The following is a 15,599-nucleotide window of genomic DNA, read 5'->3' as shown; positions in this document are numbered from 1 at the left end:
GGTTGCGCCAGGGCAGCAGGGAGTGGGGGTGGGAGGTGAGCAGGCTGGAGGAGGGGATGAAGGTGTGTGTGGGGGGGAGCGAGCAACCAATGGGAATCAAACTGCCACCTATTGAAGCTTTGAGGAGGCACATTTACTCCTGGGGTCTTTGTGTCCCCAGTCCCTTTTGTAACAAGGCAAAGGACAAGCGTATTTGGAAGCCTTGAGGGGAGTTAGAAATCCAGGACTCAGCATCTGAGAAGAGTCCACTGCACAAAGTTAATAATTAAAGTGGGGAAGTTAGTAATTGAGGCAAAGAAAGAAGACCTGCAGGGACAACCCCTACATGGCCATCTTGTTAATATGTGCCATCCTCCACGTTTCTCTTTCCTTCTGTATTATTTTTAAAGCAAATTCCAGTCATTGTATAATTTCATCTGTAAAAACATCAATATGTGTCTCTAAGAGATAAGGACTTTTTAAAAATAAACCACAATATCTTTGTCACACTTAGCAAACGAGGATTCCTTATTAGTATCATGTAATTTTCAGTGAGTGATAACGTTTTCCTGATGGTCTCATTACGTCTTCACAGGAAAGAGTGTGGCTGGGGAGTGGGGGGCAGGGCTGGGGGATGAGACACCGGCAAGGTCCTGCCAGCCACTGAAAGGCTGTGGGTTCTACTCTGAGATAGATGGGAAGCTTCGGGAGGTGCTGAACAGAGCTGGGCTGTGACCCAACCTGTATTTTCACAGGACCCCTCTGGTAGCTGTGAAGTCAGCATAGTGGGGTGAGTCTCAAGTAAGGGGGAGGCCAGTGGACTGTCCACTGTGCCTGTGAGAAGCTGTGGGGCTTGGATCAAGGCTGTGGAGGCAGACGGTGGGAAGCACCTGGACGTCTGATGTGGCTGACGAGCTCTCTCCTACGGGCCAAACTGACAGGAGTGATTCTGTGGCCCCGTCCCCAGAGTTGATTGCGAGACACTGGGAGCTGTCCAGTGGGGCGATATGAGGGACTTGACACCACAGCATGGAGCACGGGAGGCTGGGTTAGAGCCTGAAGCAATGGTCAAAGTATAAGGAGACATCAGCATGCCTCGGTGGACCAAGTGAATTGGCAGGAGTGGGGAGGGGCATTTCAAAGAATGATTGGGGGGGCGTGTCCAGGGGGTGGCTTTGCCAAAAGGAAAATTAGTGGTCATGTTTACAGAAGGAAGATCACTAAAGAATAATTGCCTTGCTTGAATCTATTAAAATTCAGTCCTAAGGTGAGCCATCCTAGGTCTTCCTAAATTCTGCTGGTTAAAAAAAACAAACCAGTGTCAGTACTGGGCAGATGCTGTGGGGCTTGCGAGTAGAGGGATTTTTTTGCTTTCTATATTCCTGTGTTAATTTTCTTTAGTATGTATTTTTTATACAATAGAAAAAATAACCGAGGGTCTTTCGTAAGGTGGTTTTATGTTTATCAGGATTAGAACTTGAAGACCCAGTAAAATGTCAGGTGCCAAGTGGGTGCCTCCCACGTCCCCCACGCTGGCGGCCCCGCCAGCCCCACCGTGAGCTGCTTGATGATCTCCTCTCTCTCCTTCAAGCGGGTCTGCAGGCGGCCTATGAGCTGCACGTCCTCCGGCCTGGACGCCCCCTTCCCTGGCTTCTCTCCGGACTCTTTCAGTCTGTTTCAAGCAGACACACCATTAGTCCCTCACTGCAGTCACTCAACCGCGAGCAGGGAGACAAGGGGTTGACGGGGTAGAGACGCCCCTGCGTGGTCAGCCTGGCCAGCTGCTCTCTCAGTTCACAAGAGGGGAAAGGGAAGCCCAGAGAGCTTGTCCAAGGCCACCCAGAGAGTTGGCTGCAGAGCTTGGGGTGGAGCCCAGGACCCCATCTTCCAGTATGATTCTTTGTCAGTTTCCCCCGAGGGCGCATGGCCCAGGACCAATGGCTCGTGTGTGCCCGCAGATGCTGCACCTAGTGGGGTCAAGAACCAGGGATGTTTGGGAGCCAGAATCCAGCCCCACCCCACCAATGCCCACAGGCTCTGCAGATGCCGACGCGACTCTGTCGCCATCTGTTGGCCGACACGGAGTATGGCAGGAGTTAGTTTCCTGGGCAGAGCAGCGAGGGCAGCTGGTACCCACGGCCCTTTCAGTGTAAAGCTGGAGAAAGAACTCCGGGGATGGTGGACGAAAGGGAGGGTTAGGGCTGCAGATAGCCTACGGACTGTCACACTGCCGCCGATAGGAGGCTAGGACGTTGGGGTCTGATGAGTTGTGCTCTAATCCCACCTCTGCTTTTTTCTAGCGGTGACCTCCGGCATGACATTTCACCTGTGACCCTCTGTTGCTCCTTTAAAATGGGCGTGAAACCGGTGGTTGTGAAGATTCAATGAGATAACAGGTGCCTGGCATGTGGAAAGTATGCGTGAGAGAGGAGATGGTAAAAGCTTCCACTCCAGATTTTGGATGATTTGCTTTGTGTTAGAGAGAGTGGACACTTTCTAAGAGCTCAAGCTAAGGGTCAGACAGGTAACATTTAAATTCACTTAGTTCTGTTTTAACCTGGTCTCCCTGATGCTAACCCCAGTCCTCCAGTCTCTTAGCAGCCAGAGGGACCCCGTCAAAAAGTAAATCAGACCATGTCACTTCGGCTCAGAGCCTTGCAATGGCTTCCCGGTGTGCTCCGACTACATCCCAGCTGCTGCCCATTCACTTCAAGATTTCCTTACTCCCTCTGGGTCACTGCACCAGCCTCAGTTTCTGCCACTCACTCTCTTGCCTGTTCCACGTAAGCCACATGAGCCTTCAGGCCGTTCAGTCTTATGAAGCAGGCCCCAGGGCCTTTGCACTTGCTGTTCTGTCTGTTTGAGGTGCCCTCTCTCCAGATGGCTCTCTCATCCCCTTGGCTCCTTGTGCATAAATGTCACCAAGAAGCCTTCCTTGCCCACCCTTTCCACTCTCTAGAAACAGATCCTATTTTTCTTCCTGCACACTTTCACTACCTGATATGAAATTAAGTACTTGTTTCCTTATTTCTTGTCAGAATCTATTAGAATTTGTGAGTTCCATGAATGCGTACTCTTTGTTTTGTTCCCTACAGCAATCCAGAGCCTAAAACAGTAAGCCCTTAATAAACATTTGCTGAACGAACAGATGAACGCATGCATACATGCCCAAGGGACCCTGGGTGGTGTTGACTGCCCGCAGGAATAACAATTTCCACCTTAGAGGACAGCTGAAGGTTAAATGAGATGCTGCATTGTTAGAAGAGGGCCAATGCTAATAAAAAAGGTAGCCTTGATTCATCTGATTTCTTCCCTCTGGGAGGGGCAAACCACACCCAAGAGGCAGTCTCATTCCTCACAGATTCCCAGGCCTTCACGAAAGGGGACTGCAGTGTCATAGTATGACAGGTGACCAACCATCCCAGTTTGTTTGGGACTGAGGGGCTTCCTGGAACTCAGCTCTTCTAGTTATAAAACTGTGAGGGCCCCAGTAACACTGGGATAAGCCAGTCACCAGAAAATGCTACATCTACTTGTTCCTCCTAACTTGGGGCCAGGGCCTCACTTACTCAGTTTCCAGGGCAGCCAGCCGGGCCTGGAGCCGGGCTTGGGCGCTGCTGAAGTCTGCCACCAGGGCCTGCATCTCCTTTCGGTGCTCCTGGCGTAGAATCTCCACTTCCCGGGCCCTCTGCGATTGCTGGTCCTCCTCCAGCTGCCTGCAGGGGACAGAAGCACAGCTGGGCTGGCCTGAGCTCTGGGGACCCACCTCCTGGGCATTGGGGATGTCTTCCCACTCTGCTGGGTGGCCATGTTTGGAGACAATGGGTGGGGTAAGGTTATGAATCTGAGGTCAGGACACCATGGGAAGGAGACCTGGGGTGTCTGAGTTGTGAGGTCCTGGATTAGTCTCGCTTGTGGGACCCGTTCTCAGCACCTCTCACCCCAGCATTCCATGAGGGAGCAACCTCTTCATTGCTTGAAGAGCAGCCCACAGGGAGAGGAATAGAAGAAGCTCCGGAAGGGAGTCTGGGATGCACTCCCTTCACCCGGGGTCGGGGGGAGATGTGGAGGCAGAGATTCTGTATCAGGATTACTGAGGGTTGGGATTCTGAGACCAGGCAGGGTGGGACGGGCTAGGAGAGCAGCGTTTGGAGCCAGGCTGCCACATCCATCCACAGCCTCCTCCACCACTTCCTAGCTGTGTGACCTTGGGAAAAGTATGTCCTGCTCAGCTTCTTTATCTGATAAGCAGAGGTGACAACAGTGTCTGTCTTATAAGGTTACTGCAAGAAAGATCATGTTCATACATGTCCAGAACAGTCTGTAGTGCACAGTACGTGTTCAACCATCAGCTGTCATTTTTCCTCACCTAGGCGAGGGGCCTAAGGGATCCACAGACAAGCCTCAGGGTGAGTCACCCTCAGAAAGATTTATATATATATATATATATATATATATATATATATATATGTATGTATGTATATATATGTGTATATATATGTATATATATGTATGTATGTATATGTATGTATATATACACACACATAAATCTTTATATATATATGTAAAGATATATATAAAGATTTATATATATAAAGACTTATATAGATATATAAAGATTTATATATATTTATGTACATATATCTCCTCACCCAAGGGCATGTTTATTGATTTTAGGGAGAAAGTGGGGGAGGGAGGGAGAGAGAGACATGGACTGGTTGCCTCCCAAATGCACCTGGACTCAGGATGGAATCTGCAGCCTTTTTGGTGTTCAGGGCAATGATCCAACCAACGGAACCACCCAGCCAGGGGAAGTACATGCATACTTTTGTGTGATTGTAGCCTTCTCCCTGGAGAGGGACCGTTGCTTTTGTACACTGGAGGAGGCTGTAACTCAAAACAGTTAGGAGCCCCTGCCCTGGTCCACCTCCTTAGGCCAGTGTCACAGGGCGAGTCCCTGACTGAATCTGAGGTCTCCAACTCGGCCAGGTGGGCTCACAGCTGCTTCTTATGTGAACCTTTCACTAGAACAACTACTTTCACTTGAACAGCTAAGATAAAAGGGACAAAGTCCTTGGGAGATACGAACTACCAAAGCTCACTCAACAAGAAACAGATAACCCAAAAAGTCCTGTACCTCTTAATGAAATTAAAATTGTAGTTGTGACCTTTCCAAGAAGTGGGGGGAAGGGGGAGGGCTGTGGTGATGTGCTATCCAGCCTGGATTAGGTAATAATGACCCCACGGTTGACCCAGCACTTCCCCCAGGCCGGGGATGGTGCTAAGCAGTTGCGTGCACTTCCCTGCGTCCTAACGCAGCCCCGTGGAGTGGTAGGAAGACAGTCTTGGAGAGGGTAGTTGTCCCAGCTCATGGGCTAGTTAAGGGCACACAGCACTGTCTTCCCAAAGCCAGTTTTGAGGACACTTTTGGTATCGTTCGGTCTGATTCCCAAAATTCCCTGATTTGTATTGAATCGGGGTTTCCGCTTCTATTTCAGGGCCAATCCTCTGCAGTTTTGACCTAGATTTCCTAGATACTTTTCCTGCGACCTGGGAGTCACATCAGTGAAGTGCTAGCATGTTAGGGAGCCTTTTCTTTGGGAAGGTGCCGAGGGGTGACCGGTTTTAGATCTCTGAGGCTCGTTACACCGCAGTGCAGCAAGGGGAGGGAGGGAGGGAAGGTCTGGGACCCCGCTGACCCACCTGCGCTGGTCGCGGAGCCGCAGCGCCTCCTGCTGGTGCTGTTCCACCTCCTCCCGCAGCTGCCGCACCGCGTCCTTGAGCTGCGAGTTCTCCCAGAGGAGGCCCCCCTCGCTGGGAGAACACTCAGCTGCACCCTTCGGGGAGCCAGCTGGGCCCGGGCTGCGCCCCTCCTGCGAAGAATGTAGCCAGGAGAGGTGTTTTCAGGAGGCGCGAAGGGCCCCAGGTGTGCACCGCCCAGCCTGGAGACCCAGTAGCAGCAGGGAGCCACTGAAGGCTGTATGCAGATGCACTTCAGAGGAATACCTGAAGCAGGGCAGTGGGCTGGGGCACAGAGGTCAGGGCTGTGAGGTCACGGTGCTACCCAGCTAGGTAGGAATTATGGATGTACCAGGAAGGGGCCAATGGGCCAAGGCTGACCCGGAAGTTCAAGGAGAGGGGCCTTGAGCTCGGTTGACAAGGCTGCCATGTCCGCATTCATGGGAATGGGGAGGTTGAGACGGGGAGGACTCAGACGTTCTCCTGCAGACCTGAAGCAGTGACCTGGATTGGTTGTCTCTGAGCCCTGTCAGGTACCAACACCCTAAGATGCTGTTGTGTCTGAATTAAAAATAACATGTAGAACTTAAAACCTGTTTTCTTTACAAAAAGGTCAGCCTGCAGGCCTGCCAGGTGTCCCTTAGCGAAGGAGAAGGGTGTTTCCCGTTTGGGATCAAGTACCCAGGGCCTCCCCTTTCAGAGTTGGCTGCAGCCCTGCCTGCTCCAAGAGGGGTGTGGCATGGGTGGGCCCGGGGCGCACACCTTGGTAGTGTCCACATGGTCCTCGCTGTTGCCTGCACCCTGGGCGAGGGCCCGTGGTCGGTCAGAGCTGCCCAGAGCCCTCAGCTCAGTCTGCAGCGCCTCCAAGTCCTTCTGGTGCTCGGAGCAGGCGGCCTGCTGCTGCCACAGCTCCTGCCTGAGGGACTCTGCAGAGGGAAGGGCAGTGAAGGTCAGGCAAGCGGTCAAGGTGAAGGCTGAGGTCTGTCCTGGTGAGGGTGCTGCTGAAGGCTTGGGATCGAGTTCTCCAAACTTGTTTCAAGATAACAGTAACAAGAGTTCCATGTACAGCACACTAAATGTGCTTAAACCCCTGGAAAACTGTTCATTGAAGCCCTGCAACCATCCTATCCAGTATCACCACAACCCATTTGATGATGTGGAACCTGAGCCTCAGAGAGGTTGAGTAAGTAGCCCGGAGCCACACAGCTAGTAAATTGTGGAGTCAGGATTCAACATGTCCAGTGGTTCTTTTTTACTCTGAAACACCCCTCAGTCTTTTCCTGGTGATTAAGAAAGGTGGTGGGTTTCGGTGGAAGGGCCTTGAGTCAGGGCGGAACCCTGAGGCAGTATGGGCTTAGCACCAAGTCCAAAAACCAAGTGAGCAGGGAATTATCAAGTGACCAGGGGCCTCTTCTGGGGCTGCAAGTCTCAAGTCGAAAATTTTAACATTTATGCCAAGGCTTAAGGAGACAAAACATTTACAGGTTCTCCTTTCCCTGGGTATGAGGTTGGTTGGATTGTGGAGGCAGGAGATGGCACGTCATCTGAGTAGAATGAGGATTAAAATCAAATCATCCAGGAGAAATGTAGAAGCACCCCACCCCCACCCCACCTTAACTCAGGGAAGAGTACAGCCAGAAACTCAAACTTCTCCTCTGAGGATGGCGGGTGATTTCTAGCAGTGTCCTCGCATGATTGAAAGGCAAAGAAAGCAATCATGTCAAAATGAGTATTTTCTGATACAGTACCTGCTATTCACTGAGCTATTTACTTTTTAAAAAAAGAAGATACTTTTTAAGGGCTAGTAAATTTAATACTTTTCTGTTAGGGACTTTTGAGACTATATTTTAGTTATTGCAAATAACTTGAAATATTATTCCAGTAATTCCATAAGCCATAAAATAAGTATCCAATATGGGCCTCAGTACATAGCAAGTGCTCAATATATATTTGTAAAATAAACAAGTGATGTTTAGAGTGAAAGTCAATGATATAGTAAAAGTGTATTAGTTGTGAAAGATTTTCCATATGCCTACTGCGCTGCTCTCAAAGGCACAGTGTATCAAACACATGTAAGTGCTTAATATATTCTGATGACATTATGTTGAAAAACTCATTTGGTCATTTTTTTCTTCCCAATAGAATTTTAATAAAGTAACCTCAAAAGCTTTTTTCCTTAAAAAAAATGCAGACACAACCCCATTTTTTGATATCCTTTATCACAAAGTTGCAATAAAACCCTTTAGCAAAGCTGATCTGTAGTATATTTATTCATTATCCTTCCCTCTTCTCCCACCACCTATACTCCCATCCACCCATCCACCCACCCATCCATCCACTCATCCACCCACCCATCCATCCACCCACCCATCCACCCATCCATCCATCCACCCGTCCGCCCACCCACCCACCCACCTGTCCACCCATCCATCCACCCATCCGTCCACCCATCCATCCACCCACCCACCCACCTGTCCGCCCATCCATCCACCCACCCACCCACCCACCTGTCCACCCATCCATCCACCCATCCGTCCACCCATCCATCCACCCACCCACCCACCTGTCCGCCCATCCATCCACCCACCCACCCACCCACCTGTCCACCCATCCATCCACCCATCCGTCCACCCATCCATCCACCCACCCACCCACCTGTCCGCCCATCCATCCACCCACCCACCCACCCACCTGTCCACCCATCCATCCACCCATCCGTCCACCCATCCATCCACCCATCCATCCACCCACCCACCTGTCCACCCATCCATCCACCCACCCACCCACCCACCTGTCCACCCATCCATCCGCCCATCCACCCACCCACCCACCCATCCACCCACCCACTCACCCGTCCACTCACCCGTCCACCCATCCATCCACCCACCCATCCACCCACCCATCCACCCATCCGTCCATCCACCCATCCATCCATCCATCCATCCAGCATGTCTGGGTCCCCACCCCACTGTATCACAGCATCTCCAGGACACTCACCCTCTCTCCCCCACACACTAACCTGTACTGCAGGTCAGGTGTGTCTTACACAGACAGTGGAGCAGGGGTAAATGGGCCCAGGGATATGTAGTATCACTCCGTTGCATGGGAGGTGCTCCCACCCACCCAATACCACCCAGGACATCTACAATTTGCTATTTTCTTTATGGCCCCAACAAAGCCCTTTCTTCTTGGGACAGAGGCTAAGAATCCCAGCCTGTCCCTAGGGCCTCTCCTAATTTTTTTTTTTGTCAGGAAAGGGCCCTTCTGATTTCACAGAAGGGCCCGAGAAGGGGCAACAGAGACATCTCTGTGCCAACAACTGCCAGGTGTCCTGACTTAAACTTGGCAGGTCTTTGACCTGAGACACAACCTCAGTTTTGTCTTCTATAATGAGTCTTCTTTAGATTCTGCTAATGGTAGCATTTCCAACATGGCTACCTCCACTCCAGGGGAGCTGTTAGTGGGGAAATCTGTGGGACTCTCCTCTTTCCTGCTCTCACATCACTTCCGCCAGCAGGACACACTGTCTAATGAAAACCCAACCAGCAGTGGGTAGATCTCATTCACTTATGCAGCAGGTAAGGCATTGCTCTTCTCCATAATTCTCTTACGGGAACCCTGTCTGGGCTTGAAAAAACATCTAATGAGGCCAACGTGGTGGTTAACGATAGGCACGAAATAAGGAGAGGCAGCTGTTGCTCGGAACAGTGAGAAGGAAGATGAGAGTAAAGCCCAAAATGAGGAAGAAAGATGATCTGAGAAATGGAGAGAGGCCCCTGGGGCGGGCTCGGCAACGCTGGAATGTGCAGTACAAGCAACAGTGAGAGTTTGTATAGTCTGTGTGCAATGTGTTTACTCATGTAAATCTAGTAACAGCCCAGTGGGGTGGATTCCGTCATTATATTCCCACTTTACAGCTGAGCAACGGAGGCGCAGAGCAGTAAAGCAACTTGCCCATGGTCACACAGCTAGTCAATGTTGGAGCTGGGCTTCTGGCCAAGACATTTTGGCTCTGCAGATCTCTGTGTGACTGGTTTTTGGCATGGGAACTGGAGAGGAGGTGAGTCTCATGCTGGGGAACATGAGGCAGCAGGCAAAGGGTGCAGAGAGCATGCAGGAGCCTGGAGGCCTCGGTCACCCTGAACTTACAAAAATCTTCATAATGGAAATGAGAGTTGAGGCAATCCTAATGAAACTCTTACGAAGGCCCAGAGATGTGGTTTTATGTTCAATAATAATAATGATGATGATAAAATTATCTACATTCACTGGGCTCATGTTATCAGCTAGGTGTTTTATATTTAATATCTCATCAAATCTACAGTATGCCCCTATGAGGCAGGGGCAATTGCAACTCCATTTTATAAAAAAGGGAAACGAGGCTGAGAGTGACCCACCCCAGGTCTCACAGCTAGTTGGTGGCAGAATCAGGAGAGTCGCCCTGGCCTATGTGCTTCCAGATCCCTGGGCCCCACGCTGCTGCCCCTGGCCACCCTGAGGACCCTACCGGGGTGTGGCTGGTTGCATACCTAGCAACAGAGCCTGCTGAGCCTGCGTCCTCTCCTGCTCCCCCTGGAGCTCTTGCCGGACCTTTTCCTCCAAGGCCTGGAGCTCCAGCTGGTGTGCCTGGTGCTGCATCTGGAGGCTGTGGCTGGATTCCTTTTTCAAGAGCTCTTCTGTGGCCTGTGGGAAAAAGTGGAAGGAAGGAGGCATAAAAGTAGGCACAGAGGGGAAGACCTGTCCCCTCCGCCAAGCTCCTCTTCCTCGCTGGGGCCCAGCTGAGTGCCTGCCACTCCCTGGTGGAGGGCTTATCAGTCTCCTCCCCAACCTCTCTGGGATGGCAGTGATGGCCTAGCCACAGCAGCCGTTTTGTACCATGTAAACATGACCCTGGTCTACAGTGGACTGGACCAGAGTGGATCCCTCTTCCAAGCTGGACCATCACTGGGGATTTGGTGTTAGCAGATGGGAAGAGAAAGAACAAGAAAGGGAGAAATAGACACCCACTATACATCTTCGAGTTTAACACGCTCAGGAAAACAGCCCCACTGGTACCTTGATGTTAGGGCTCCGACCTTCAGGACTGTAGTTTACCTGTGGTGCGTTAAGCCACCAATCTTGTGGTCATTTGTTACAGCAGCAATAGGAAACTAATAGCTTCTTTCTTTCTTTCTTTTTTCCTTTCTTTCTTTTTCCCCCAAAAGAGAGTTCCAGTTAATATATAGCCCCACTTTTGAAATGAGCCAACTGAGGCTGGGAGAGATCAATTTGCTTTTCCAAGGTCACACAGAAAAGATGCAGAAATCATCAACCCCTCCCCCTCCTGTTTTTTTTCTTAAACAGTGGAGGAGCTGGTCTAGGAAAGAAGTGACCTGCTGACTGAAGACAGTCACCGTGGAGGCCACACGGTGACCCAGGGGCTGCACTGTCCAGGGCACAAGCCTTTCCACTCCCTTGTGCAACCTCTGGGAACACTGAGAAAGGGATTTCACCAAATGCACGAGGCCCCCTTAGGGGATGACAGAGACATCCTTCAGCCTGGGGCAGCTGACTGAATGCAGCAGCACCTTGCCTCGCCTCCTGAGAAAGTTGAAGGCAGAAGGCAATAGATGAACTGTGTTCGAACCTTCCTGTTGGAGGGAGGGCCTGACACTCACCACAGCTCTCCAAGACTTTCGGAAGGTCTTTTCTGCTGAGCTGGCCTTTCTTAACTCTGGGCTGCGCTCCCCACTTTTTAGCTGCTGGGCTGAGCCTGAACCCCCAGCATGCATTGTGCTCAGCACAGCCAAAGTTAGGAAAGAAAACTTCTTACGTTGTCAAGGTCACATGCAGGTTGGGAAAAGCAGCATAACAAACCCAACAGACCTAAATCTGAATCCTTGCTTTGCCACTTCCTAGCTGTGTGACCCAGAGAAACGACTGAACCTGAGCCTCTTTCCTCACCTGGAAAAGGGAATATAATAATAATGACCTTGGAAGATGATTGTAAGGGTTGGGATGATGTACGAGAGGCACCCCGTAAACTGAATGGCTGGGGCTCAGTCACTGGTGGACTTCATGATCAGCTCCCTTACCTTGAGTTCCTGATTTTTGGCTTTCTCAAGCAGGCGGAGGGCTCGCTGGTGGGATGCCTCAAGCTGAGCCCTCCCGGCCTGGTTCTGCTGGACGGTCTCCTGGAGCTCGTGCTGCAGCTTCTCCCTCTCCTGGTCCGAGAGCCGCCGGAGCTCCCGCAGGTCCTGCCTGTAGTTGCTGGCACACTGCTCCAGGGCCTGCTGCATCTGTGACACCTGCCCACCAGGCAGCCTGCCCTCAGCTGAGTCCCTTCCCACCTCCCATATCACCCTGAAAGAAGCTTTTGGAATGTCTGCTCAACCCAGCTGAGCCACCTCTGTCTGTGGGAGCTCTGAGGGGTGGGGACCTCAAGTTGGAAGAATCTGGGGACTGTCAGGCCTCCTGGGGCCACAGATACTGGGCAAGAGCAGAGCAGGATTAGGACACAGACCATCCTAAAGAGATCAAGAAGGCAGCAGAGTACCCTCCAGAGGCCCACGTGGCTTCCCTCCCCTCCTTCAGCTCCTTGCTCAGTTCTGCTTCATACTGAAGCCTCCCGGGCAAGTCCATTTAGTATTATACCCCCGCCCTCATCACCAGCCAGCCCACCAATCCCCTTCACGCTGCTGTTTGTTCTTTTTCCTGAGCCCTTCTCATCTGCTCATATATTATGGGCTTTACTTATTTCTTTTGTCTATTATTTATGGTCTGCACCCACCTCTTCTGCTAAAATATAGGCGCTTTAATGTAGGACTTTTTCCTGGTTTGCTCACAGATAAACCCCGTGCACCTAGAAGTATTCCTGGCTCACAGTGGGTGCTCACAAGCCACACAGGTATGGAAGGAATGAACAAATAGAACTAAGAACCCCACCTTGCCCTGGACCTAGCATGCCTGCCACAGCGTGGACGTGAGTCAGGCCCCACATGCATGTCCAAGGCTGTTGGCAAGGATGAGGAGGAGGCAGGTGTCACTTGGCATGAGGGCACATCCCCATCACAGCCGCCCTCCTACCTGGGCTTGCAGTCTGGCCTTCTGGCCCTGCCACTCCTTCTGCAGACGGTGGATTTCAGGGGCCTTCTCCTTCAACAGAGAGCCCAGCGGAGACTGTGGACCCCCTCCTTCCTCCAGGGGCACCGCGATCCTTCGACGATATGGAAGCCAAAATCACAAAAGGTCCTAGGCTAGAGATGGCATGGCCACCCCGGGGACATCTCGACCACTAGGGCTAAGGGAGCTCTGCGGCAGTTGGTGGAGTGAAAAACATCTTCTTTGGATTAAAAACAGCCTGATGTACAAACTTGGAATGTTATTGCCCTTGGGATACAGTCAGGATACAGCTGGACCCTCCTGATGCTGTTTCAGTGGGCACTTAATAAATTATGATAGCCTGGCAGGGTGACTGAGCTTAGTCACTTATGCGGGGTCCTTGGGGGCTCCAGAGGGAGAGGTCTCCATGGTCTAATTTCACAGCTATCCCTGCTTATGAGAAAACCCAACAATAATGCTTCACTTGAATCCAGTACTATATGCCTTTCAAAGCATGCTCTTAACTTTTACTGGCTATCCCCAAGTAAATGTAGAGGGATAATAAATAGGCCTTTACAATGTAACAGGAATAGGAAGATGCTGGTTTAATGCTGCAGTAATTTCTGCATTCTAGAACAGATGCCCACAAATGTCTTTGGAGATCCTCAGTTCTGAACTTGTGAACCAGCTGAGAAATTCAAATGTGACTGGCTGAGGTTGTAATGTTAAGTATTTATCCCGTTTAACAATGGAAAAGGATGCCACAGGTGGACGTCTCGGGGCAGAGGTTGCTGAAATGTAAATGGTGCTTTGCTTCCTCTGGCCAGGACACAGGCCAGGGGACCAGAGCTTAGGAAGGCAGGGCCCTGGACAATAAAGAACGACCCTAAGAAAGGCGGGGGTGGAGGGGCAGAAGCTGACTTGAAAGAGGTGAGAAGGCTCAACCACATGGGCACAGGCTGGGGGTTAAGGGACCTCTGTAAGGACGGGAAGGATGCCAGGAGCAGCCCAGCAACATGGTTAAAAGCATGCACGCTAGAGCCAGACTGCTCACGTTCAAACTCAAGCTCTACTGCTTACTAGTTGTGTCACCTTGGGCAAGACGTTTAAGCTGTCTGGGCCTGAGTTTCCTCCTCTACAGGATAGTTATGTCTTTCCGATGAGTTGTCCCTTTACCATTATGAAATATCCCCTTTAAAATCCTGGTACTATTCTTTGTTCTGAAGCCTACTTTGATATTAGTCTAGCCACATTAGTTTCCTTACATTTGGTGTTAGCGTGGTATAACTCTTTCCACCCTCTTGCCTTCAAGCCTGTGTGTGCCGATATTGGGGCTGCCATAGCAAAACACCTCAGGCGGGGGTGCTGAAGAAGTACAAGTTTATTGTCTCATGGTTCTGGAGGCTAGAAGTCCAAGATCAAGGTGCCAGTGGGTTCGGTTCCTTCTGATGCTTGCAGATAACCACCTTCCTATCATGTCCTCACATGGTGGCCCTTCGTGTTACCTGTGTGCCACTCGCTTCACATGAGGACACCCGTCATACTGGAGTAGGGTCATGCCAATGACCCCGTTTTAACTCAGTCCCCTCATTAAAGACCCCATCTCTAAATACAGTTGAATTCGGAGGTGCTGTGGGTAGCACCTCAACATATGAATGTGGGAGGGACACAGTTCAACTCATAACAATGTCTTTATATTTCAATGTCTCTTGGTGGATAGAGTAATCTCTGGCTGTTTTCTCCTGACAATAGCTTTGAGATGGTATGTTTGTTTCATTTACATTCTAGTTACTGAGATGGTTGAGCTTAAACTTTGCTATTTACTTTCTATTTGCCCAGTCCTTTTTCTTATTGTTCTGTTCTTCCTTTTCTGCAGTTTGTATCCTCAACTTACCACTATCTATGTAGTGTTACTATGGTGCCTCTTCATGTAAAATGTAAATCCCGTACGAAGTGTAATTCCTTCAACCCCACCCCTGGCTCTGGGCCAGTGCAGTCATGTACTGTCCAACTATTGCACGTGCATTGTGAGCCCAGAACACGTTAGTGTTACTATTACCATTCTTAAGCAGCTCAGTGTCTTTTAAAGAAATTAAAAGGAGAAACAGTAGTCTTTTATATTTACTTACACTTTTACCTTTATACTTCTGATGCTCTTTATTTTTGCCTGTAGAAGTAAGTTTAAATCTGGTGTAATTTCCTTTCACCCTTTATCATGTTGCAGGTTGGCTGGTGAAAAGTTATCTTGGCTTTTATGTATCTGGAAATGTCATTATCTCAGTCCTGTTTTTGAAGGATACTTGCAATGACCCCATTCCACTGCCCCCAATTCCCTCACATCCTAAGGGGCCCATCCCATCCTGCCATCCATCACAAAGCAAGTCACTGCTGACCTTCCTGACTTCCTCCTCCTCCACCCATTCAAAGTGATTCTGCCCTGGCCAGTGTGGCTCACTCGGTTGGAGCATCCTCCTGTAATCCGAAAGGTTCCAGGTTCAATTCCTGGTCAGGGCACATGCCTTGGTTGCAGGATTGGTCCCCTGTTGGGGTGTGTATGGGAGGCAACCCATTGATGTTTCTCTCCCTCTCTTTCTCCTTTCCCTTCTCCCTAAAATCAATAAGCACGTCCTTGGGTGAGGATTAAAATAAACAAAAACAAAAAAACAACCAATCCTGACCTGCTCTCCCCTACCTTAAGTCAACAGCCAATGGAAAAGCCACCTCCCTTTCAGCCAACATGACAAGAAGCCCAGCTGCGTCACCATCATCCCTCATGGGGCAACTACTGACTATGCAACCCC

The 15,599-nt window shown here is 50.4% G+C and overlaps 1 protein-coding gene across 1 annotated transcript in view; it reads right to left on the bottom strand.

Annotated features, from left to right (window-relative positions):
- FAM184B (family with sequence similarity 184 member B) overlaps positions 1-15,599 on the bottom strand; it is a 75,301-nt gene that overhangs the window by 3,073 nt on the left and 56,629 nt on the right. Inside the window, exons 9-15 of the mRNA XM_045183075.2 lie at positions 12,784-12,913; positions 11,793-12,005; positions 10,248-10,401; positions 6,481-6,644; positions 5,683-5,852; positions 3,549-3,695; positions 1,534-1,651 (exon numbers count right to left, since the gene is read on the bottom strand). Of these exons, the coding sequence (XP_045039010.2) occupies positions 1,534-1,651; positions 3,549-3,695; positions 5,683-5,852; positions 6,481-6,644; positions 10,248-10,401; positions 11,793-12,005; positions 12,784-12,913 (1,096 nt within the window). The remainder of the gene's footprint in view (positions 1-1,533; positions 1,652-3,548; positions 3,696-5,682; positions 5,853-6,480; positions 6,645-10,247; positions 10,402-11,792; positions 12,006-12,783; positions 12,914-15,599) is intronic.

This window comes from Desmodus rotundus, chromosome 4, assembly GCF_022682495.2.
Source record: "Desmodus rotundus isolate HL8 chromosome 4, HLdesRot8A.1, whole genome shotgun sequence".
Taxonomy (NCBI): domain Eukaryota; kingdom Metazoa; phylum Chordata; class Mammalia; order Chiroptera; family Phyllostomidae; genus Desmodus; species Desmodus rotundus.
Note: the sequence above shows the minus strand (reverse complement) of the source record. Positions and strands in the feature narration are given on the sequence as shown.